The sequence below is a fragment of the Lactuca serriola genome, chromosome 7, assembly GCF_051521515.1.
Source record: "Lactuca serriola cultivar US96UC23 chromosome 7, Lser_US96UC23_V15, whole genome shotgun sequence".
Taxonomy (NCBI): domain Eukaryota; kingdom Viridiplantae; phylum Streptophyta; class Magnoliopsida; order Asterales; family Asteraceae; genus Lactuca; species Lactuca serriola.
This window is the reverse complement of record NC_136414.1, coordinates 58,648,064-58,671,944: the sequence shown is the minus strand read 5'-3', so window position 1 is coordinate 58,671,944 and position 23,881 is coordinate 58,648,064. Positions and strand designations below refer to the sequence as shown.

General features: G+C 34.2%; 2 protein-coding genes and 1 long non-coding RNA gene across 5 annotated transcripts; 1 reads left to right on the top strand and 2 right to left on the bottom strand.

The window, feature by feature from the left end:
- Positions 1-2,603: 2,603 nt before the first annotated feature.
- On the bottom strand, positions 2,604-4,051 carry LOC145064880 (uncharacterized). The gene is made up of 2 exons (XR_013688124.1): positions 3,160-4,051; positions 2,604-2,905 (listed from the first exon to the last, which is right to left on the bottom strand). It is a non-coding gene; the product is annotated as an uncharacterized LOC145064880 (long non-coding RNA).
- Positions 4,052-5,373: 1,322 nt separating this feature from the next.
- On the top strand, positions 5,374-11,156 carry LOC145063590 (protein unc-13 homolog). The gene is made up of 5 exons (XM_079011186.1): positions 5,374-6,139; positions 6,248-7,117; positions 7,358-7,822; positions 9,871-10,060; positions 10,139-11,156. Exons 1-5 carry the CDS (start codon positions 5,723-5,725, stop codon positions 11,014-11,016), a joined length of 2,820 nt encoding a protein of 939 aa, XP_078867312.1. The 5' UTR covers positions 5,374-5,722; the 3' UTR covers positions 11,017-11,156.
- Positions 11,157-19,409: 8,253 nt separating this feature from the next.
- On the bottom strand, positions 19,410-21,377 carry LOC145064799 (uncharacterized). Of its 3 annotated transcripts, none has more exons than XR_013688088.1 (2): positions 21,021-21,377; positions 19,410-20,144 (listed from the first exon to the last, which is right to left on the bottom strand). XR_013688088.1 is itself a non-coding variant. In XM_079012167.1 (2 exons), exons 1-2 carry the CDS (start codon positions 20,766-20,768, stop codon positions 19,623-19,625), a joined length of 528 nt encoding a protein of 175 aa, XP_078868293.1. In that variant the 5' UTR covers positions 20,769-20,987; the 3' UTR covers positions 19,454-19,622. The 3 variants fall into 3 exon arrangements, 1 of the variants encoding a protein (XP_078868293.1); XR_013688089.1 differs by having other exon boundaries at positions 19,410-20,141; XM_079012167.1 differs by lacking the exon at positions 21,021-21,377 and adding an exon at positions 20,763-20,987 and having other exon boundaries at positions 19,454-20,144.
- Positions 21,378-23,881: the final 2,504 nt, after the last annotated feature.

The window sequence follows — 23,881 nt, the reverse complement described above, 5'->3', positions numbered from 1 at the left end:
AAAGATTCGTACAGGTAAGCTATAATGGCTTAGCATGTACATCAGGGTTGTGCATAGCTAAGATTTTGCAGATTAAGAGTGATTGATTCTGCCTTAATTCTTGTTCCTTGTTTGGTTGTGGATTTAGGGCAGAGTCACTCAGTCGACCGTCTTATTCGTCTTAATTATACATAACTTGTATGTGCCAAGCGATTATAGTGGTACTGAGGAGGATCATAATATAAAGTATCGACACTAGTTATCAAAACACTTTCACTGTTAGTACTCGCTCATCGCGGTACGATTTGTAGCAGTGGTTTTATCAAGGAGAAAACTGAAAGCACTAGAAAGTCTTCACATAATACATTGTCGAGCACACTCGGGATACACCATCGTATAACAAACGTTTCTTTCAAATTAGCCTAACATTTGTTTATGTAAAGAGTCTGTTGTCATCATTCGTCATGGATGGGCGTGGTCCACACCATACCAAGTTCATGTGTTTCGAAAACCCAACGCCTTAACCGACAAATTAATGAAACCCTCGTCATTCGTAACGACAACCCGACCTAGACCTCAGTATTGTCTCTTGTCTTCTATACCCCGAAGTACTCATGTGAGGAGTACCTTGACCTCCGAGACCTTGCCACCGTATACTCAGCAGACCTTCCCAAACTACCATTCGTCCAACAGATCAAGTTCAAGCACAGAGGCTAAGGACGAATACAGCCCACCTATCACTATTAAGTGTATACGCGGGGGTGGTATGTAATTATGATTATGCGGATTTAGTATGTGTGTTTCCGCCCTATCTCCTATTCCTTGTTTGGTTGTGGACCTGGGGCAGAGTCACACATCCGATCGTCTTACTAATCTTAATTATATACGACTTGTATACACGAGGTGAGGATAGATGGACCAAGTAGGAATCTTATCATGAACTTCGGGACAGAGTTGCCCGAGTCTACAAGTGGGTATTCTGCCATTCGGAGGAGCACGACCCCAGGAGTACTACTAAGAAAGCTAATTTCGGGACGATATTCCATCTAACGGGGGGATGATGTGACAACCCGAAATTTCAACTTGTAATTCAAGTCAATCAATCGAGAGTCATACTTGTTTTTGCTACCTTTTAGCCTTATTAAAGGTCATTTTAAGAGTTCTAAGCCTAGTACACTCAAGGATTATGTGTTAGGAAGTGAACCACATAAGAACCAAGAGTCTAGAACAACGTTTGAGCCATAAAACCTCAACAAGTGAGGTTCACGGCCAAGGTCCATGTTCACAGCTGTGAACTCCCTCTTAGGTCGTGAACTCATTGAATATAGATGAGTTTTAGCCACTTTTCCTTCACTTCTTCTTCTCTTGGCCACAATCACTCCATTCTCTCTCTCTCTCAAGTATCATCCAAGAAAGGCTATCATTTCACTCCAAAAACGTAAGTGTCTCATCTCTTCTTGTTGTTCCTTAAAAGCCCTTACATTTCCATATTAATTCATCACTTTTCCAAGATCTTCAAGTGTTCTTCATCAAGTTGGGTCGTGAACACTTCATAGTCTCATCATTGGGCCGTGAACCACTCATCTTTGGGCCGTGATCACACCATAGGACTGTGATCACTCCTTCAACCTCCTAACTTGCTATTTTGCATTAAATTGAAATTAATAATTTAACTATTTTGCATACAATCATAAATTATACAAAATTTGTGATTTTAAAATGACAATTGCTCACATACGACAACATTTTCAAACTAATAAGTTAACTATAATATGTTAAAAAGTTAAAGTCATAATTTGACAAATAGAAGTAAAATATGATATTTAAATATTGTAGCTTAGTTAATTTATGATTAGAATTTATTTTTGTATTAATCTAATACTATTAACCAATTTATAATAATTAATAAAAAGAAATTAAAAGGTTATAGAAATTTCAAATACATGTGGTGCAAGTAAAAATCTTTATTCTATAAGTATCTATATAAATAAATAGGTACAGATAGATAGATATAGATATACATTATTTTAAAAAATTTATGATAATCTTGATATAAACTCTTTGTCACACACATGGGATGAGACTCTCACATATGTCTCTTTAAATAATGGGGTTTATTTAGAATTAGGGAAGAATCCTCGCTTTGCGGGGTTGGGTGCGCCAAAAAAATGGACAACTCCCTGAAAAGAATCTTTACTAAAGTGCAACTAACAAACCATAGATTAATGAAATTCAGGAAATAGAGGTTCCCTCAAGGTTTCTATGATACTTGCACACATAAACATACTTACACATTTACAGCCACCAAGAAGAACCAATATGAGAATTTCTCATGTCTCTCAACCTGTTAACTTCTTTGTATTAACCACTCTAAGGAAGTTAACAGGTTGAGAGACATTAAGGGATAATCTGTCCAAAGCTAAACATCAATCACATGAGAAATTAATAAAAAGAATTTCTCATGTCTCTCAAAATGTGAGCATGATCCATAAGGAGTGATTCAAATAATTTAATAGATGTTTCACATTCCTTCATTGATAATTTCAAAAGCTAAACATCAATCACATTAAATAAAAAGTATAAATAAAAAACAGGCCGCTATTAACTATAAATAACAGTTACCATAGTTCCAATGTCAACTAAATGTTCATTATGTGATATCAAATACAATTTTAGTTGCCGCTGGATTTAAGCAAAAAAAGATAGAAAATATGTTAAAAGTACAACTACTAATAGAAATCAACACCTGCTTTTAGCTACTACAATAGATTGCACTTTAACTCAAATGGCAAAGGTCGAACCACATGAACCCCGATGTATTCTAGGGGTTTCCATGTGCTTGATTGACTCTCTAGACCCATCGCTCGATTGGCAAGCAGTCAACCATTCTGACTGATTGGAAGGGAAGAATAGGTAGAATGTACAACTGAAAGGAAAAAATGATAAACTGTAGAGTAAATTACACGAATGGTCCCTATGGTTTGAGGTAATTTTCATATTTGGTCCCTAACCTTTTTTTCTAACTCGGACAGTCCTCATGGTATGTTTTTATTACGACAATGGTCCCGACATAAAATGACTATATTGCCCTTAATTATTATTGTTATTTTGTTATTTTTTTCAATTATTATTAAATAAACTAAACGTATTAAATATTGTTATTAAAGGGACCCACCCCACCTTAATACTCTTCCATTTACCGACACCACCTCCGGTCACAATCTCCGACTCCGACACCGCCTCCTATCATCATCTCCGGTTCCATCTCCGGCTCCGGTCATCGTCTATCCGCTATAGATCCATGGAAATCACCGTAAACATAACACAAACTACCTACTTGACCTTCAACAACAAATCAAAAAATACATGTACAACAAAAGCTTTAACTATAATCCAAAAGGCAAAATAAAACCTGAAAATCAAATCTAAAAACAAAAATGGAACATACGATTCAAATCCAAATCCAACATCGAAGTTGCAATTCAAACAAAAATCAAAAACCAAAACTTGTGCAAAAAACTCTGATATACTCACAAAATCAAAAATCCCAAATACAGTCCCAAATGCAAATCGATTAATAAAAGCAAACCTAAATTCAGGTGAATCGACATCAAAGACCAGATTTGAACATTGAGACTCGATTATGTATCCTACAATTCCTAAATCGTACCCCCCCTCTCTCTCTCTCTCTCTCTCTCTCTTCGTAGCACCAGACTCCTTTATTCATGGAAATCAGAAGCGAAATCTCTCAAGAACCAAGCCAAATGGAATCAAATAAACATGTAAATCTCACTCCTAAACAAAGAATAGAAAGATGAGGGGCGATGCAGGTGGTAGCATAAGAACATGCGATGATGGCGCAAAAACAGGAGGAGTTGGCATAAAAACAGGGCACAAGAACAGGAAACGATGGCGAAGAAGATGATCAGACCAAAGCCAGCGACAGAGAGTTTTTTTGACGAAAGAAGCAAGTTAAACATTTGTTCAGGCAAGAAAGGGGATGGGTGATGCAGCCTCCGATGAAGACAAACGATGGAGGTGGAAGAAAGGGGTGTGTGGAGGTTGTATAGAGCAAAACGTGGGTAGGTTAGGAAAGAAATAATGGGTCCATATTATATTCTTTTTTTATTTATTATTTTAGTTTGTTTAATAAATTAACAAATACAAAATAAAAAATAATTATTAAGGACAAAATAGTCATTTTATATCTGATAGGGACCATAGACGCAACTAAAACATACCATAAGGACTATCCGAGTTAGAAAAAAAGGTTAGGGACCAAACGTGCAAATTACCACGAACCATAGGGACTATCCATGTAATTTACTCTAAACTGTAAGCTTATTATAATGCACGATAAACCCTATTATAAAAATCGAAATCTATTTCAAGACCAATCTCGATTCAATTCAACATTTTTTTTATGGCAAACGTATTTATATTTATATGGAAAGAGACAAAAATCATACGGTGGAAGAAACGTGAAGAACTGACTGCAGAAATTAAGCGAAAGTAGTGGTAAACGATGATTCATGTATGCAACATCAATCATACTTTGAATCAACATACAATAGCCTTCGTCTTTAGATACATAGCGGATAAGTAAACCGATGTACCTGTGGTCCGGCAGAACGTTGGTAGTTCGACGCTGCCAGGTAAGAAATTGATTAAATATAAACGATTTAAGAGACATGGTTTTTAGGGCTTAAAGATGGATGATGGTGCCGATGGTGAGCGCCAAAGCCTGCTCTCTGCAGGAAACTAAGGAAGGTCATCGATGAGTACTTGATTGAGATAGTGTACAGGCGACGACATTGTCGCTCCTAACAGGTGGAGAAAGCGTCGTTGCTTTTTTTGTAACAATGAAGAAGGAAAGCCGCCAGCGATGATATACGTCGGTGAGAATGAGGCGGTGCAAAAGCTAAAACCCGGTTGGAGACAGTGGTTTGGAGGAGCGTATGAGGAAGAAGCAACCAACATCCGATCGAAGACAAAAAAGAGAAAGGCGATGGATTGGAACGCATCCTTGAGTATAAAAATGGATATATGAAGCGGTGGCGGTGGATAGGAACACTAATGTTATTATTATTGATTAAAATAGCGGTGAAACATCTTGTTGGGTAACAGAGACGATAAAATCCTATAAACATACATGTGTCCAGACACTAATAAAAAAAAATTGAAGTGGTCCAATAAGAATCAACTCCTGTCACTTCAAAATTAGTATATATATATATATATATATATATATATATATATATATATATATATATATATATATATATATATAATTGGTTACTAATATTTGATTATTTCATTTTTAGAGTTTAGATGATACAAGTAAAAATATGTACTTTTAAAATGAATAAAGAAAACTTTTGGCGGTTGTAATTTCCCGGGAAGTTCTCAAATGAAAGAACGTCAGGGGAAGAGGAAAAGGATGAACGCTGGTCGTTGGTCCATGGGTCCGACTTTCTCCGTCTGCACGGCGTTCCTCCTCCGTTCCACCACCGATTTTTCTCCGTCCACCACTCGCATACCTCCTTTGAGTCCCTTTCATGTTCGTCACCTTTTCTCAATGGATTGTCGATGTTACTGCGAAGAATTATACAAAAAATTATATGCAGAAAACCCTTGATTTTGCTATTTTGATTTCTTCCCCCAAGAGGCTGCCGGAGAAATCATCCATCAACAACAAGCCAACAACGAGGACGACGACGAACAACAATAGCAAACTGATTATATGATTCCTGTACCACCCTCCGATGAACCTTTTAACCCTTTTGGCCATTTGGATTTGGATCTATCCGACTCCGAGTTCCGTGAAACCGCCTACGAGATCTTCGTCGGGGCTTGTGGAAGCCCCGGCGGTGGTAGGCTGCTGAGTTACGTTTCTCATTCAGGGAGATTATTCGATTGGACGCCACCGGGGCCTTCTTTTCAGCGGTCATTAACATTCTCGAGCGGAAGCAAGGTGAAAAGATCATTGGGTTTAAATTCTCCGAAGAAGAAAAAGGGTTCAGGTTCTGCTCCGGTGAGTCCAGTGAACAAGACAAATCAGCATCCAACAATTGGTGAGATGATGAGAATTCAGATGAAGATTTCGGATGAAACCGATTGTAGGGTTAGGCCTGCGTTACTGAAAATCGCTTCTGAATTGGTAATCAATTCAATTCCTCGAACTACCTTCTTCTTTCTTTCTTGCATCATATACATTCATCTTCTACCAATTTTCGAGATTCAAGTTAATAAAACCAACATTTTGCAGGTTGGCAGGAGAATCGAATCAATAGTTTTACCCGTAGAACTTTTACACCAGTTCAAAGCTTCCGATTTCCAAACTCAAAACGAATACAACGAATGGCAAAGAAGAAATTTCAAAATACTTGAACTCGGATTATTGCTTCACCCCAAAATACCCCTCGACAAGAAAGATTCATCTGCTCAACAACTCTCCAAAATCATACACACTGCTTATGAACATCACATACTGACTGGAAAACACAGTGAAGAAGTTAAAACCCTTCGTGGTGTAACAAATCAGCTTGCTTGTAGATCATTTCATGGTGATGATTCCGAAATGTGTCATTGGGCAGATGGGATTCCATTAAATCTTCGGCTTTACCAATTCCTTCTTGAATCTCTTTTCGACATTGAAACCCCAACAATTATAATCAACGAAATTGATGAGATGTTAGAGTTCATAAAAAGGACTTGGGGTATTCTCGGAATTAATCAGAGGTTCCATAATCTTTGTTTCTTGTGGGTTTTATTCAACCGTTTTGTTTCCACAGGGCAAGTTGAAAACGATTTGCTTCTTGCTTGTGCTAATTTGTTGTTGGAAATTAAGGAAGATGCAGATTCTGATTCTGGTTTTAGTACTCAGTATTCCAAGATCTTGAATTCTACTTTAATGTTTATTTTTAAGTGGGCTGAGAAAGGGCTTTTTGGGTATCGTGAGTTTTTTTATAGAGGCAATGTTGAGTTGATGCATATTGTTTTATCGATTGGGTTATTAGCAGATGAATTAATGGTAGAAAAAAGTTCATGTGATGATGATATGAGGAAAATAGTTTATGAAACAAGTGGGAAAGTTGATACTTACATCCGATCATCAATGAAAATGGCTTTTAGTCAGGCAAGTTTTCGCCTTTTCACAATATTCTTGAAAGATTTGTTTATTTGTCATGTTAGAATGCTTACATGTAGAGGTGGCAAAATGGGCGGGTTGGATAACGGGTCAAACGAATCAGGATGGGTTGACCCATCAACACTATTTGCTCCATATTCAAATAACTAACCCTAAGTTGAAAAACATCAATCATTTTGATCATACTGATTATATCAATCTTGACATGATTTTATTTTTTTAAAGCAGATAAGGGAAAAGTTAATGACAAGTAGAAAATCAACAAAAAGACAACAAACTAATTTCAATCAACTTCCCGCTCTATGTGTAATCGCCCAAGAAATTACCGATTTAGCCTTCACTGAAAAGGAGATTTACAGTCCAATACTAGCGAAACACCATCCCCTTCCTGTCGGTGTGGCAGTGGCAACTCTTCATTCTTGTTTTGGTCAACAAGTCAAAGCATTCATTTCAAATATTACCGATTTGACCCCAGATGTTATACAAGTCCTCATAGCTGCTGATAAGATGGAAAAGTGTTTAGTACAAATGGCTGTTGAAGATTCTTTTGATAGTGAGGATGGTGGAAAGTCAATAATTCAAGAAATGAGTCCTTATGAAACTGAGATTGTGATTGGTGATTTGGTCAAATCTTGGATTCAAACAAGAGTTGAAAGACTTACTCAATGGGTTCATAGCAATTTAAAAAAAGAGGTATGATTTCTTTTTCTCTTAGTTGACTTTTGGCTCACAAAATGTTTATGAAGGAATTGGAATCCAATTTCATATTCTGTTTGGTCGGCAGGAAATGAAATTTGAATCCAATTCCATATTCTGTTTGGCTGACAGGAAATCAAATTTCATTTCTGTTTGTCTGACAGGAAATGAAATTTAAATCCAATTCTATATTCTGTTTGGCTGACAGGAAATGAAATTTGAATTCAATTTCATATTCTGTTTGTCTGACAGGAAACGAAATTTGAATTAAATTCTATAGACAAAACTGCAAATTTAGTCCTTGTGGTTTGCAAAAAACTTTGGATAAGGTCCAAAAAGTTTCCGACTTGCATGGAAGGTCCAAAATCAAGGTTTTTCTGAGTTTTTGGTCCAAAAAAACTTGAAATGACGGTTATACCCTTTTAATTTCTTTTTTATATATATATATTTTTAATTTTTCAAATACTATTTTAATTTACAAATAAAAAGAAAAGAAATTAATTATCCCCAACACTCTCTCTCTTTCTCTCTCACACACACACACAGAAACGCAAAGTGAAAGGGGACATCCTTCTTAGTTCTTCATTCAACCTCCATCTTCTTCTTCAACGAATTCACACATGTATCTTCATATTTCCTTCTTAACAAACATCTTTTGAATCGATTAATATGAATCGATTTCTGATGCGAACCCTAAACCTAAAATCGATCTGTGTATATATATACGACTAACTAGATGAAATCCTTTTCATATCTTCATCTCAAACCAAAATTATACAGATAGATATAACGATGATGTATTTAAATCGAATTTCTTTTGATCTGGAAAAAGAAAAGGATGATCAATATGTATGAACAACAACAAGAATGAAGACAAAAAAAATACATTAAATCCAGAAATCGACATCAATCCACATTCAACGAATCCACACATATATGGGCGGTTGATGCTCCTCCACCACCGGGATCACCGAAGCTTGGATCTGAAGTTGTTGATGTGTCGTCGGTGGTGCTCGTCGATTCTCTGGAGGTTGGAGATCCATAGTGTATGTTCACTAGTAAGGACAACGTGTCCAGGTGCCTTAAATCGCTTGATGGACAGATCTAAACCAGAAAGCCCTAAAGGAAGAACGATGAAGAAGACCCGGTTCATTACATATCAAAGGTTGGTGGCGTCGGATGCTAGGGTTTTTCCGACAAACATAACAGATCTTCATCCACCTTCACCATGAACACAAATTGCAGGTGGAGAAGACCCAATTCATCGGTTCTTCACTTTTCTTGGAAAATAAACATTGTTATTGGACCTGCGCGGAGGGGAAAGAAAGGGGGCACATCTTGGTTCTTAAAAACTTCAAATCAATATCAATTTTGAGATTGAAAAACAATCACATTCATGTTTTCCCTTTTTCTTTCCCTGATTGTCAAGTTGAATATAGAAGGGGAAAAAGATGTTGAAGAAGGGAAACAAAGAATGATAAAACCATGGTGCAGAGAGAGAGAGAGAGAGAGAGAGAGAGAGAGAGAGAGAGAGAGAGAGAGAGAGAGAGAGAGAGAGAGAGAGAGAGAGAGAGAGAGAGAGAGAGAGAGAGAGAGAGAGATAATTAATTTTTTTTTTATTTGTAAATTAAAATAGTATTTGAAAAATTAAAAAAATATATAAAAAAGAAATTAAAAGGGTATAACCGTCATTTCAAGTTTTTTTGGACCAAAAACTCAGAAAAACCTTGATTTTGGACCTTCCTTGCAAGTCGAAAACTTTTTGGACCCTATCCAAAGTTTTTTGCAAACCACAAGGACTAAATTTGCAGTTTTGTCAATTCTATATTTTGTTTGGCTGACAGAGGAAATGAAATTTAAATCCAATTTCATATTTGTTTGGTTAGCAGAAAATAGAATTGGAATATGTAAAATGACAAAATTATCCTTCTTGTTTTTTTTGCTTAATTTTAATTTAACAAGATATAGCAACCTAACTTATTTGTGTATTATGAGATACTACTTTAAGTTATTTGACTATTACTACTCATTTCTTCTTTATATAGGTGTGGAACCCAAAAGTAAACCAAGGGCAATTTGGTCAATCTGTGGTGGAAGTTTTAAGAACAACTAGTGAAACATTGGAAGCATACTTTTTACTACCAATACCCCTCCATGCAGCTTTACTACCAGATTTAATAAATGGTCTCGATAAATCCCTTCAAGATTACATTTTCAAAGCAAAATCCACTTCTGGTAAATATTTTTTACCAAAACATTTCAATCTTTATATCCAATTCATGTTCTTAACAATTTCTTTCCACCACCTTACAGGAAGTCGAAACAAATTTCTTCCAAAAATACCCTCGTTGTCACAAATGGCTGAAAATAGAACAACAAAAGACAATTATGATTATGATTATGATGATGATGATGATGATTCTTGTGGTATACTACAATTATGTGTTCGTGTTAATACTTTTATTTATATTCGTAAAGAATTACAAGTTTTCCAAGAAAGGGTAGTCGCACAATTGAGAAGCACTGGAAGTAGAACTGACGAGGGCAATATTGTCAATTACTATAAAATTAGCTTCAACCTATCTTTAACCGCTTGTGAAGACGGGATTCAAGAACTCTGCGAGGTAACCGGATATAAACTCGTATTTCATGAATTAAATCATGTTTTTTGGAAGGGTTTATACATCGATGGAGCTTCATCTTCAAGAATCGAACCTTTTTTAGAAGAATTGGAAGAGAATCTTGAAAAAATAACAGGAATTGTACACGACGATAGTGTTAGAACAAGGGTAATAACGGAAATTATGAGAGCTTCGTGTGACGGGTTTTTGTTGGTTTTGCTTGCCGGAGGTCATTCTCGTAATTTCACTCTTCAAGATTCCTTCAACATACAAGAGGATTTCCATCTTCTCGTCGATCTTTTCTGGTCTCATGGCGATCGATTGCCGACGGAATTGATAAGCAAATTCTCGGCTCCGGTGGAAGGTATTTTACCCCTTTTTGCAACCGACACCGAAACCCTAATCCAGCAATGTAAGGCTTTAGCGGTGGATAAGGGTGGCCGTTTGCCGGAGTCCGGCGAGTGGGATCGGAACGACCCGAATACGATCTTGAGAGTGTTGTGTCATCGTGACGATAGGGTTGCTTTTAAGTTTCTTAAGAATAATTTTCATCTCCCGAAGAACGTTTGATGTATAGATGATTGTGTTGATTAATGATTCTGATAGGTGGCGAACGGCGGCAGTTGTACATATAAAGTTACCGGATTTGTGGTGGTTCTGGTGAACCACCGTGACAGGTTTATTGACTTTATTCCATTATTGTTTTCTTATTGATATAATCTTATTGATCGTGTATTCTTTTGGCAACAAGGTTGATGCTTACATTAATCATTAATGAAGTAGAAAATGTTATTAGTGTATAATTTATCTGGAACTTCCATAATGGAGTCCAAGTATTCTCGAAGGCCTTTTGAAATGTACTTTGAAGATAAAGACTTTGTTTCTTACTTTTCTTAAGCCAAGATATAACTTCATTCACCATGAGTCCTCAAATTAAAGTTGGTTAAAACAACCATAGAAGCTGGAGAGTCATCAAATTTGATAAGGAAAACTCTTCCCGGGAAATTCTTGTTGAAAACATCGATCGTATTGAAAAAGTGGTAGAAACTAGACCATTATCAAATCAAGAAAAACATTACAATTTGGCTTGGAATATATAGATATCATAATCCTATTCCTTTATAGACATTAAAGTGTATCTATCTCAAATAAAATGGACAATAAAAGGGGATGGGAATTCACAATTTTTTTTTCATGGTTTTATCAATAACACATATCGAGTCAGAATGAATAGCTTGATGATTAACAAAAATTGGGTCACCGACACCATCCAACATTAAGGATGAAGTACTTCGACTTTTCTCATCAAAACACAAGGAAAAATCCATCCTCGAGACCCAAATTGTGTAGTTCTTTATTCAAAAGTGTTTCGCCTTGTGATGCCTCATTCCTTGACTCATCCTTCTTGGTTTTGGAAACAAAAGAAGCAAGATGGGTTTTATGGAAATAAAAATGCACTTGGTCTAGAAGGATTCACATTCAAATTCTTGAAACACTTATGGGAACTCCTTCAAGAAGATTTAGTTTATGTTTTCAATGAATTTGGATTCAATGGGAAGATTAGTAGGGGTTGCAACTCGAAATTTATAACCCTCATACCTAAGGTAAAATATCATCTTACACTTATCAACAACACCAATTAGTATACTTAGATGCATATACAAAAATAATTGTATACGACTTCAATAGACTTAAAAGCTAATGTGGTCGGATTGTGAGTGGTGTAATTGACCTTCATCTACAGTTGCAACATCCTAGATGCCTCCTTACGATGGATTTTGACAAAGCCTTTGAATATATACAATGGGAGTTCCTAAATTATTTGATGTCACAAATGGCGTTTAGTTCTCTTTGGAGACGTTGGATTAGAGGTTGTATCACCACGGCTTGAATGTTCATTTTAGAGAACGGGTTCCTCAACAAAAGAATTCAACCACCCATGGGCGGAGCTTTATAGGGGCAAGGGGGGGGGGGGGGGGGGGGTTGCGGCCCCTATGATTTTTTTATTAGAAATAGTCCCTCAACTTTAATTTTATACATATTAGACCCAAAAATATAAAATTTTGGCTATGGTCCCTCCTGCTTACCGACTTTTATACATATTATATTTCCGGCCCCCCAAATCAAATGATGAAGCTCCGCCCCTACAACCACCAACTAGGCATTTGATAATTCTATCCATTCCTCTTTATCATATTCATGGAAGGCCTCTATGTAGTTATGTCTAAAACATGTTCACGTGGTATATTTCACGCCTTCAAAAATCCTCAAAATGTCACCATTATAGCACACATTTTCTATGATGATGATGCAATTTCTATCGGAGATTAGACATATATTAACTTCTCCAATCTTGCTAGGATCCTTAGGTGCTTTTAGTTGACCTTGGGTTTAAAGGTAAATTTCTTAAAAAAGCAAGGTGTATGGCATTGTTGTCATTGCTATTGAAATGACCTCCATGACATGTGTATTATTGACATCCTTCCCATTCACTTATTCAGGATTCCTCATTGATGCTAACATGTCGCTTGCCAAAAATTAGGAGTCCATCCTTATACAATTCAAATATAGAATCTAGTCTTGGAAAACAAAATCTTTTATATAGGGTGTTGACTCACTCTTATCAAATTGGTATTTGATAGCCTTCCGAACTACTATTATTTCATATTTAAAGCATCTATAAAAGTAACATAGTCCTTAAAAAAGACTAGGCAAAACTCAAATGATCATGTGGGGCGGAATACCACTAATAACAAGATTTATTAGGTGTATTGGAATAAAATTATAAGTCCAAAAGTAAATAATGGGCTTGTCGTTGGAAGCTTGAGATCAACATATTGGAACTTCTATTTAATTAGTGGTGGCAAATAAAACGTGAATCATCACACACTCTTTAGGCTAGATTCATTAAATCTTTACACTTTACAATCCGAATTAAGAAATTCGTGACTATCAAGCTAGGACTAAGCATCACTTTGAGGTCTATTACCAATGTTGGCTAGGAATTTTTCTATCTTGACATAAATGTGATTAACATGTTCGATAAGAAGGTAGTTTGTGGAGATAGAATCTATTGTGGCAGGATTGTTGAATTAGTTCTATCCCACCTTTCCAAAAAATCTTGAGCACCTCTACACTTGAGATGGATGAAATATCTATTTGAATAAAGGAGTGCTCCATATTAGATTTGTAAAATACTCTCGTATAAATGATAAAAATATGTAGTTAATATTGGGAATAAGGGATGCCTCTCAAACTTCTAGATGTGTTTCTCTATTGCTTAATGTGGATTTTATATTTTTATGGAAGGATAGAAACGCCAAAATCTTCCAAAACAAAGTATCTTCACCTCCTTTAATTCTAGAGGAATTAAAAGCAACATCATACATGTGGACCAAAAATCAGGCAAAGAAACCTAACTTATACATGTGGTGAATATATGTTCATGGTACTCTAACTATGTGTGTGATGTCTTTGTTCAATTCATACTCACTCTTAGGTTGTTGCATTTAGGTACTTCTTTGGTTATAGTCACTTTCTTTTTGGTGTGTGATTTTGTTTTCATGAAATAGATTATTGAATACAAGGTTTTTTTTTCCAATTCTATATAACATTATTTTCAAGGAACCAACTAGAGGTAAATCGTTAAGGATTGATGTTGACATATCCCTACAATAGTTTGGATATTTTTTGGTGCATACTTTTTGTTCTTCTGTGTTGTGTTTGAATCAAGGATTGAGGATGTAACTTAGTGTTATGTTATCTTTTCTTGTACAATGCCATTATTGCATGTAATGTAGTGATCGATTGGGTTGGATGGGGGTAGGTATGTGATCAATCAATGTACAAATTATATACCATGTGCTCGTCATTTTGGATTTTTCTAGTTTGGAAGTTTTCCACAATTTATTCAAGGCATGTTGTTTAATTTTCATTTACTATTTAACACTATTGGGTGTCTTCTTTCTCTTTCTATGTTATGTTTCATACTATTGCCAGTTACATGTTGGCCTTTTAATTTCATTAATATCTCCTTGTCGTTCTAAATAAGTATGTTGAAATTGATGAATCTAATGACGTGTTTTTCTAATCTACAAAGAAGTAGAGATCTAACTTTATTTATGGGGATTCCATCACTATGATCAATCCAAAAATCAGTAAATCACAATCCCATTTCTATAATCGAATACAATGGAGTCAGGTATGTCATCTTAATATATATGTTTTTAAACAATGATCTGAAACTGACATTTTCCAGAATAACATTAACACATTTAATTAAACAAAAAATATCAGTTAGCAATATGCATCTACAGATCTGTGGATTATACAAAACATAGAACTAAAATCCGACAAAAGAATACAATTAGTTCATGGTTACTAAATTCATATCATATAAAATAATTATAAAATATGATATTGGTTATGCGTAACTTGTCGAATCATGCACCGAGGGCCTAAAATTTTTAAGGGCCCATAATTATTTTTGTACAACTAATATATATGTATACATATTTCTTGGTCGAACCTAAAAAATCCATAAAAAAAAAATAGGGATATGAACATAAAGGATCTTAATTGAGCTCTTCATCTAGATTTTTAAGAAAAATCTCAATATTTATTTTTTTCTTATACCATAAATCCTGACACTACTCAGCCCTTGTGGCTATGGAGGTTCGCCTGCAGTGACTCTAGGGCATGAGGCAAAGCCTCATGTTTGCAGCGGGGGATTAGTCGGTGCGTGAAAGCTGGCTTGGAAAACTTCGTTAGGGAAGTTCCCTTTCAAAAAAAAAATGATTATGCCTACAATTGAAATTATGGAATGTTATCTGAATGTTATTGGGTATGAACATTGCATTAAGGTTCTTATTGACAATTGCATTACGGTTCTTATTGACAACTCTTTGTTGGAACTTTGTAAATAAGAAAACAAACTATTTGTGATTTGTCCTCGTTTTTCTTACATACTCATGGAAACATTGTATTGATTCGTCATAATCAAGATCACAGATTAACTGACTGTTGTATCCTTATGGCAGACCTAAACCAAGGAAGTCTCGATCTCTACACAAATTTATGGTTGTAACATGCTGTAATTCTACATTTAAATATGTTTTTTTTCTTCTAAATTGTGATTCTTGTAATACATCTATTTTAATTTTGTTTGTTTCAATTATGTATTTTCATAATTTTGTTGTTAGGATGACTCTAGGGATGATCAAAGTTTTTGATGACACATGGCCCCCAAAAAAAATAGGGTCCAAAAATATCCTATTACCTTATTAACTTTAGAGAAATTAAATTGTTTTTTACTTTTTCTGCCTATAAATGTTCATACCCAATAAAATTATGACAAATGTCATCATTCCATATTTTTTTTAACAAATTCATTAAGACTATATTAGAAATATATCAAATACCATTAAATTGGATGGTGATTTATCATAATTTTAATGAATAAAAATAATTATAGACATAAAAGATATGAGTTAATTTAATTTCTCTTTAAGTTTATATTACATAAAATGTTATTGGCATCTTTTAAGAAAATAGTTTTAATGCGACACTCGGTATCAACATACCCATTTTCAACTCTTTCTATCTTGTATTTTTTATTTTTTTTAGTGATTTTTGTTGGTGATATATATGCATATAAACTAATAGGAACAATTTTCTCTACAACTCTTAGTGTAGCTTGATTGGTAAGTGTTTATTTGCTTTTAGGATGACACCTAAGTTTGATTCTTATTAGGCTTTATTTTGTTGTACTCTTTTTTTAATATACTCCAATAACATTATATATAATATTCATGATTTTTCAATATAAACTTATTTTTTTATTTTTATTTTATTTTATTTTTTATTTTTTACACAGGGCATAAGATAAAACTAACAAATGCGAAATTAACTTTCATTTGCCAAAATTTTCCCAGACTCGAATTAACCTTTAATTAAGGGTATTATAAATACTTCTATAATCAAAAGTTTTAGATAACTTTCAAATTAGCCTTCGTAACAAGTAGATGATAAATTTTGTTTCAGATAGTTTATGTACTACCAAAATCTTCAGGTTTAGATTAATACATGAAAGCCTACGAACAAAGTTTACATTTTAAGGAAATCTACTGGCTTTGAGAAATGATGATAACAAGAAATATATTAAATATAACCATATTTAGGGTTGACTCAATAGTTAAAGGACTTTTGATAAATCATTTCAAAGGAGTTTCTCAGGTTATATTTCTATCAGTTTCAAATCTTGGGTAGTAGTACTCACGTATTTTGCAGGGTTTCGCATGGGTCCGGGTCAATAAAGTTGGTTCGTGTGGGATTTAGAACATATCAAAATGGGCCGGGCCGGGTTGTGATGTCTAACATATTTATTATAAATTAGTTGTGACATTGTATATTATACGGGTTGATTAAAACAAAATGTTACTGGAAGTTTATTTGAATATGAAATTTGAAATAATTAAAAAATTATGTAAAAAAACATGCAAAAAATTTAAAATTATGTGTTTAATTAGTTGTCGGACACATGTATTAAACGTATTAATTATAACAAAATATTAAATACAAAGGTTTAAACTATAAATTTATTTAAAATTGAAATTGAAGTTTGGAATTTGGAATTTGAAATTTGAAATTAGATAAAACTTCAAAAATGGTCCCTATGGTTTTCAAAAATATCAAGTTTAATCCCTAAGTTTAAAAAACCTCACAGATGGTCCCTGTGGTTTCAAAACTTTTAACAAATGGTCCATTCCACTAACTCCGTTAGCTTTTGGCCGTTAAGTGAAAGACATTTCCGCCAATTCACAAAAGAAGGACCATTTATGAAGTTTTTTGCTATTTAAAAAAAAATAAAAAAATATATAACTATTTAAATAAAGGGTCTCTCTCTCTCTCTCTCTCTCTATATATATATATATATATATATATATATATATATATATATATATATATATATCCCATCGAACTGAAGAACATATATCACTCTCTTCTGCAACCTCTATCGGACCAACATACATTGATGATTCACTCTCCCTCCCTTTCACATACACACATTAATGATTCATTCTATCTAGTTCAATCGATGGATTAGGATCTAGCTCCACCTCTAAAGTCATTGCTATCACAACCAGATTTGGCCTTCCGTTAAGAACCTATTATGTGAAAGAAATACCCAACTCCCATTTATATGAAAGAAAAGTATCGACATCTTAATTACATCAAGAAAATACATAACAGAAGAAGAAATTAAAGCATATATCCCCTTTTTATCCCCCTAATTGAATCACATACAACCACCCTCAAATCAATACAAGAAACATATAACAGGCGGTTACAATTCAAAAGGTGGTCAATTCACAATGTCTACAAATTCAAGCTTCGAAGGAAACAAGTTATGCGATTACACTTGCTATAAATCAAACAAACTCTTTCCACAATCCCAAAATAGGAAATCCAGGTAAAGCAAAGGTGCAATTGCAGGTATAGAAATCGGAATCGGAATGGAACATTATTCATTCTTCTACTCATGTTCTTGATCATTTTTCGCGTAACAACCAGACAAGAAGTCGATCAAGAAAAAGAAGATGAAACCGATAGCAACAAAGAAGAACACAAATCGAGACTAGTCGTTCTTTTCCAGAAATCGAACGAAAACAACAAAGATCTTTCCCTCAATGATCGTTGAAATCAACTAACGGTTTCGATCAAGAAAACATAATCAGATGTGGAGGATTTGGTCTCGTCTTCAAAGCCACCCTCGCAGACGGCCAGAAAGTCCCTATTAAACGGTTGCCCGTTGACATTGGTCAAGTCGATCGCGAATTCCAAGCAGAAGTGGAAATCCTCTTGCTTCTATGAAAGAACCGAGAGATGTTAAAAGAGGGTCGCCATGTAACTGGTAGTTTGAATTGGAGATAGATGGTTTAAGCGATTCGACGCCTGAAAGAAGAGAACAGAGGTCATCGAAAGCCATTATGAAGTCCTGATAATGGACCTTGCAGACTTCTTTGATCTCAACCTCTTTGGATCTACAAAAATGATAGAGGTGGTGGAGTCGGGTTTTGGGCTTACCCAAGGCGAAGGTTTTGATGATGAAAAGGGGTAAGTCTTCTTCGATTGATATGGCGGAAGATGAATTCATTGACGAATTGAAGATCCAGTTTAAGAGAGAGAGAGAGAGAGAGAGAGAGAGAGAGAGAGAGAGAGAGAGAGGACCCTTTGTTAAATAATTATATGTTTTTATTTTTTTTAAATAACAAAAAACTTCATAAATGGTTCCTCTTTTGTGAATTGACGAAAATGCCCTTTACTTAACGACCAAAAGTTAACGGAGTTAGCGAAAAAGACCATTTGTTAAAAGTTTTGAAACCACATGGATCATCTGTGAGGTTTTTTGAACTTAAGGATTAAAGTTGATATTTTTGAAAACCACATGGACCATTTTTGAAGTTTTGTCTTGAAATTAATATAATCATTATGGTATGTTTAATGTATGGAAACTAAATTAATGATATATTAAAAAATAAAAATAAAATAAATGACAAGTGGAAAATAAATATATTAAAATTATGATAAAATATGGCAAAAATTATTTTCATTTATTAGAAAATGATCATTAATGTTATTAAATATGATTAGAGAAACCATTTTATCAAAACAATAACCTCTTTCCTTTTTAATTAAGTAGGAGACATTGTTTTTTTTAATTCAGATACAACTTTTTTTTAAAATTATTTTTTTAGAAACTGAACAATTAAAAGACAAAAATTAAGAGGCTATCAAACATTTTGCCTCTTAATGAAAAATATTAAAGGCTACCAAACAGCCCTGTAAAAATATTGTAATAAACTAATAATGCTAATAAACTTACATAAACACACTAATATAAAGAAAAATTTTACTTAAAACAAAACAAGATTTTCTTAAAAACGAAACCTAAAACCTTTCGATTTTTCAATACTAAAACACCCAAAACTTTATCATAATCTCCCCATTAGGCTACAAATCAGGCTCGTTATTCCATCAACATTTCATTCATTTCAATACCTTTTTACTTTGTATTCATCTAAACGAAAACCAGTAAAATCAGTAGCATCTACTTTTTTTACCTGTACAAAAAGAAAAAAAAAACAAAAAACCAAACCTACAAACAATGCCACCTGTCAAGACTCTTGTAACGTGACATTGCTTTCATTTTCGTGGCCCACACCAATCACACTTTGAATCCCGACAAACTTGTCACGAATATGTTGTGGCATCCCGTTTTCATCCGGATAGCTAATGTTTGACTTTGCCACGGTCAACACAAGGGCATTATCGTCATTTCCCTCTTTTACGGATCCCGCCTTGCTCCGAAACTCTACTTCCTCGATCCCTTTCGAATACCGGGCAGCAATCTCGCCTTCTTCACCGGGGTTTGTTACGTCTTCTAGAGTCAAAGCTGAGAGAGAGACAGGGGTTGACTTTGATATTCCGAAACTACCCTTTCGGCCCAAGAAGTTGGAAACATGGTCGTTGCTGACGTGGCGCCCACGTGGCATGATGTCGTTGTTGGGTTGTCGGATTTGGTATAGTACCCAAAGGCTGAAGGCAGCAAACAATGCAAATTGAAGCACGTATTTGAGCACAAGTCCACGAGGGCGATTGCTTCGTGGAGTCATCGCCAAAATGTCTATAATACCCTTCTATAATGACAAAAATAAGAGAACATTATTCATGGAAACCAATTATAATTAATATTTTGGAGCTATGTATATGTCCAAATAGGTCATTTTACCTACAAAAATGAAAATGGATGCATCTTTAACATTGCTAACACTCGATATGAAATCAAGCATGGTTTATCACATTTGAGAAGAAGGAAATAAAATGAGTAAATGACAAAAGTAGCCCTCCAAACGTTGTTGATGGAAAAAAAAATGATGCAATGAAAGTGAATTATAAGAGATGAAATGAAATTGCAAATAAAGGGGTTCAAGATTTGTTGTTAATGCACATTTCATTTAATCTTGGATTTTTTTCATCAAAATTGTATTCCCCCTTTTTACTCATAACCAAATTTTGTTTCTGAAAAAGCGTACATGGAACCATTAACTCATAAAACCACCATTTTCACAGCATAAATCACTTTCTTTATTCATTGTTCTTATTTCATTAATCCATCGACGTGTTTTTACAAGAAATGAAACCAAAAAAACGAAGATAACCCATATAATATGCATACATGCTTGTACATTATACACACACATGCAAGTAAATGAACAACAAACTGATGCAAGAAGCTAAAAGATCATCGCAAAAACCTTCATCAAGCATAGGGTATTAAGAATTGAATCAGATTTGTATAAAGTTTCAATTCAGCCTCGATTTCTATAGAACTTTCCAAGGAATTAAACCAAAACCCTAGACAGAGTATACGCCGATACAGCAAAACCCCGAAATGAAAACCAGAAACAACACATACCCAGTAATATTCGAACAAAACCCAGCATAGCGATCACAGAATCTTGAAAACTAGACGCTGAAAGTATTAAAAAGCTGAAGATTGAAAGAAACTTTACCTTTGGACTACGAATCGAATCGAATATGATCAGACGGTTGCTTCTGAAACCAGAGGTTCTTCTCCCAAAACCCTAATCGAAATTCAATCAAGAATACTTGGTATCGATTATCAAATCTTTTGGGAAATTGGTGTTCTCGATTCCTTCCCTTTCTTTTTCTTTCGTTTTGAATTGAGAGTGAACTTTTTTGAGATTGACACTTAAAAGAAAATGATGGAGGCGTGAAGGAAAGGAAAAAATGGTGGAGAAGTCAGCGGTTAGGCAGTTGTTACTGAAAGTACGAAACTACCCCTACGAGGATTTTGGATTATGAAGAATTCAGGTGCAAAGATTTAAAGATGTAGAGGGTGAAATGGGAAATGTATGAAACGACGTGACTGAATTGTGCCGGCGGTGATGGCTAAAAAGAGGGGTCATGGACGTTGACTTTTTAAACAAGTAGGCAAATTTTGACTAAATAATAAATACATAAAATTGGAAGTTGAATTTTAATATTTTTATAATATATAGAAATATATTTTTATTAATATATTGTTTTAATATAATTATTTTGCATTAAATATTTTGATTAGAATTGAGTAGAAAATAATTTAGCTAAAACAGTATAGAAAGATAATTATCCACCATCTTTTTTTTTATTAAACTATAAGCATAACGTAGATAAATGTTACTTTAAGTATAGAGTGACCAAAATATCTTATCAAAACAATTAGAAAGGATGAAATGTGTTTCATTAAAAAAAAAGTTTTCTTATGATTTGACATGAACATAAACTACGACAATAAAATAGAAACAATAAAAACGTGATTACAACAATAATCGTTGCAATACTTAGAAAACCGAATTAAATGTTTGAGCTTTATTGAATAATTAATTATGTTTTAATATAATTAAGAATTTGTAATTAGTAAATAGGGTATTTTAAGTTATGTTTCAAAAATCGGTTTTTAGTTGAACTGGTATGATGACCGATTTTCGGTTTAACCAGGTCGACATGATAATACAATATATGTGTATATATTATATTCTCAAAGATGTATATGGTAATTGAATATATGTGTAGCATATATTACCAAATTAACCCAACACACAGACACATACATAATATAGATATTGATTCATGAAAAGTGAACCTTTAGTAATCACATGTTATCAAGTTCTGAAGTCAATTGAGTCCAAGATAAGAAGAAATTCCGAGATGAAGGCCAATTTCGAGATCAACAAGTTGTTCAAGCATTTAATGCATTTTGTCTTATTATTGATGTAATATTTCATAGGACTTACTTTAATGTATCTTTTAGATATTAGTTTGTCAAAGACTGATTATTATCCAGTTCTCTTTCCATCAAAGCAATTACACCCTTAATTCACACTCATTCTACTCCACTCACAACCCGTTCAGGTAACGACTCTTCACTAGTCAAGAGTGCGGTGGTAAGAGCGGATACTCATTCAATCGCCATTTTATATGCAATTTTCTTAAACACCCCTTATAGATCAGCTTCGTGAATGAGACCTACTAACGATAAGACTGACATTTACTTATACATATATAATATTAAACTTTTAATTCTATATAGTATAAAGGTGTATTTTACACTTTTAAAATACTAGGTGATCTAATTTAATTAAAATTAAACCATATCATTAATTCCACATTTAATTAATTTAATAAAGTCATAAGGGTGTAATTTGCACTTTTCAAAATACTAGGGTCTTAGAATTTAATATTTTAAAGTTAATACCTTTTAATTAAATTTTAAATTCCAAAACTTGAGGACAAGTTTTGAAACCTTTCAAAACATTAAGGTTTAACTATTTAAATTTCAAAAACTAAAACTTTTAAGTTCAAATTTAAACTATAAAACTTAAGGGTGTAAATTGGATCTTTTTCAATCTTACTAGGTCAAATATTTGACTAATAATAATCTTATATTATCTATATTTAACCAAATCCATCAATTTTGATGAAGATAACCATTCCAAACTTTAAAAAATCGGATTTTGGCAAGATAAACGAGTTTTGACAATTATCCTCAACAAAATTTGGCTAGAAAATCAAAATTCCCGGCACCAGACCCTTGGACTCATCGAGTCCACTATGGAACTCGTCGAGTAGGACCTACTCGTCTTGTCCATACATGGAATCGGCAAGTCTGCCAGTTAGAAACCAAAAAATTCGATTTTCAAGATCTTTGGTGGTTCACTTTTGCATCTATTCACTAGAAATATGACCTAGGCTCTGATACCACTGATGGGTTATGAGCATAACATCATTCATATGGTGTTCATGCAACCCTAATTGCTTTGATCTAGGTTTTTCTAATTAAATACACAACATTGAATACCAAAGCAATAAACCTTAATTGACTAGCATACAAATCTGAAAATCACATATGATTAGGGTTAAAAAGTTTACCATGTTTGTTATGTAGCAATAACAATCACCATCCTTCTTGATCTTGACTTCTGAAAGCCTGGTGCCTCAAATGTTGCACCTCTAATGGAATCAAAAACACTTAATGCAACAAGATAACTTAGAGAGGGAAGGATTTCGGTTAGGGTTTCTCATAAAACTCATGGGGCTGAAAATCCTATGTAAAGGGTTCCTTATATAGTTGTGTGGGCTGCTAGGGTATCTGAAGAAAACCCTAATTCCTGCTTAAGGCATAAGCATGCCATGGATTCCTTCCTTAGAGCCCTTAGACGAAACCTTATGGGCTTCCCCATAAATTTCGTCCACTCCACTCTATGGAGTCCATCAGCCTAACTAGCAACTAGCAGTTAATTGCAATATCAGTCCCTTTTATTTAATCAATCTCTTTTGATCACCAAATTAATACCAAGCTAATTTATGATCA

Bases quoted from the DNA above. Each gene is read 5' to 3' on its own strand.
- LOC145063590 (XM_079011186.1), top strand. From the start codon at position 5,723: ATGATTCCTGTACCACCCTCCGATGAACCTTTTAACCCTTTTGGCCAT. The intron at 6,140-6,247 runs GTAATCAATTCA...AACATTTTGCAG, and splicing joins TGAAAATCGCTTCTGAATTG to GTTGGCAGGAGAATCGAATC. The intron at 7,823-9,870 runs GTATGATTTCTT...TTCTTTATATAG, and splicing joins ATAGCAATTTAAAAAAAGAG to GTGTGGAACCCAAAAGTAAA.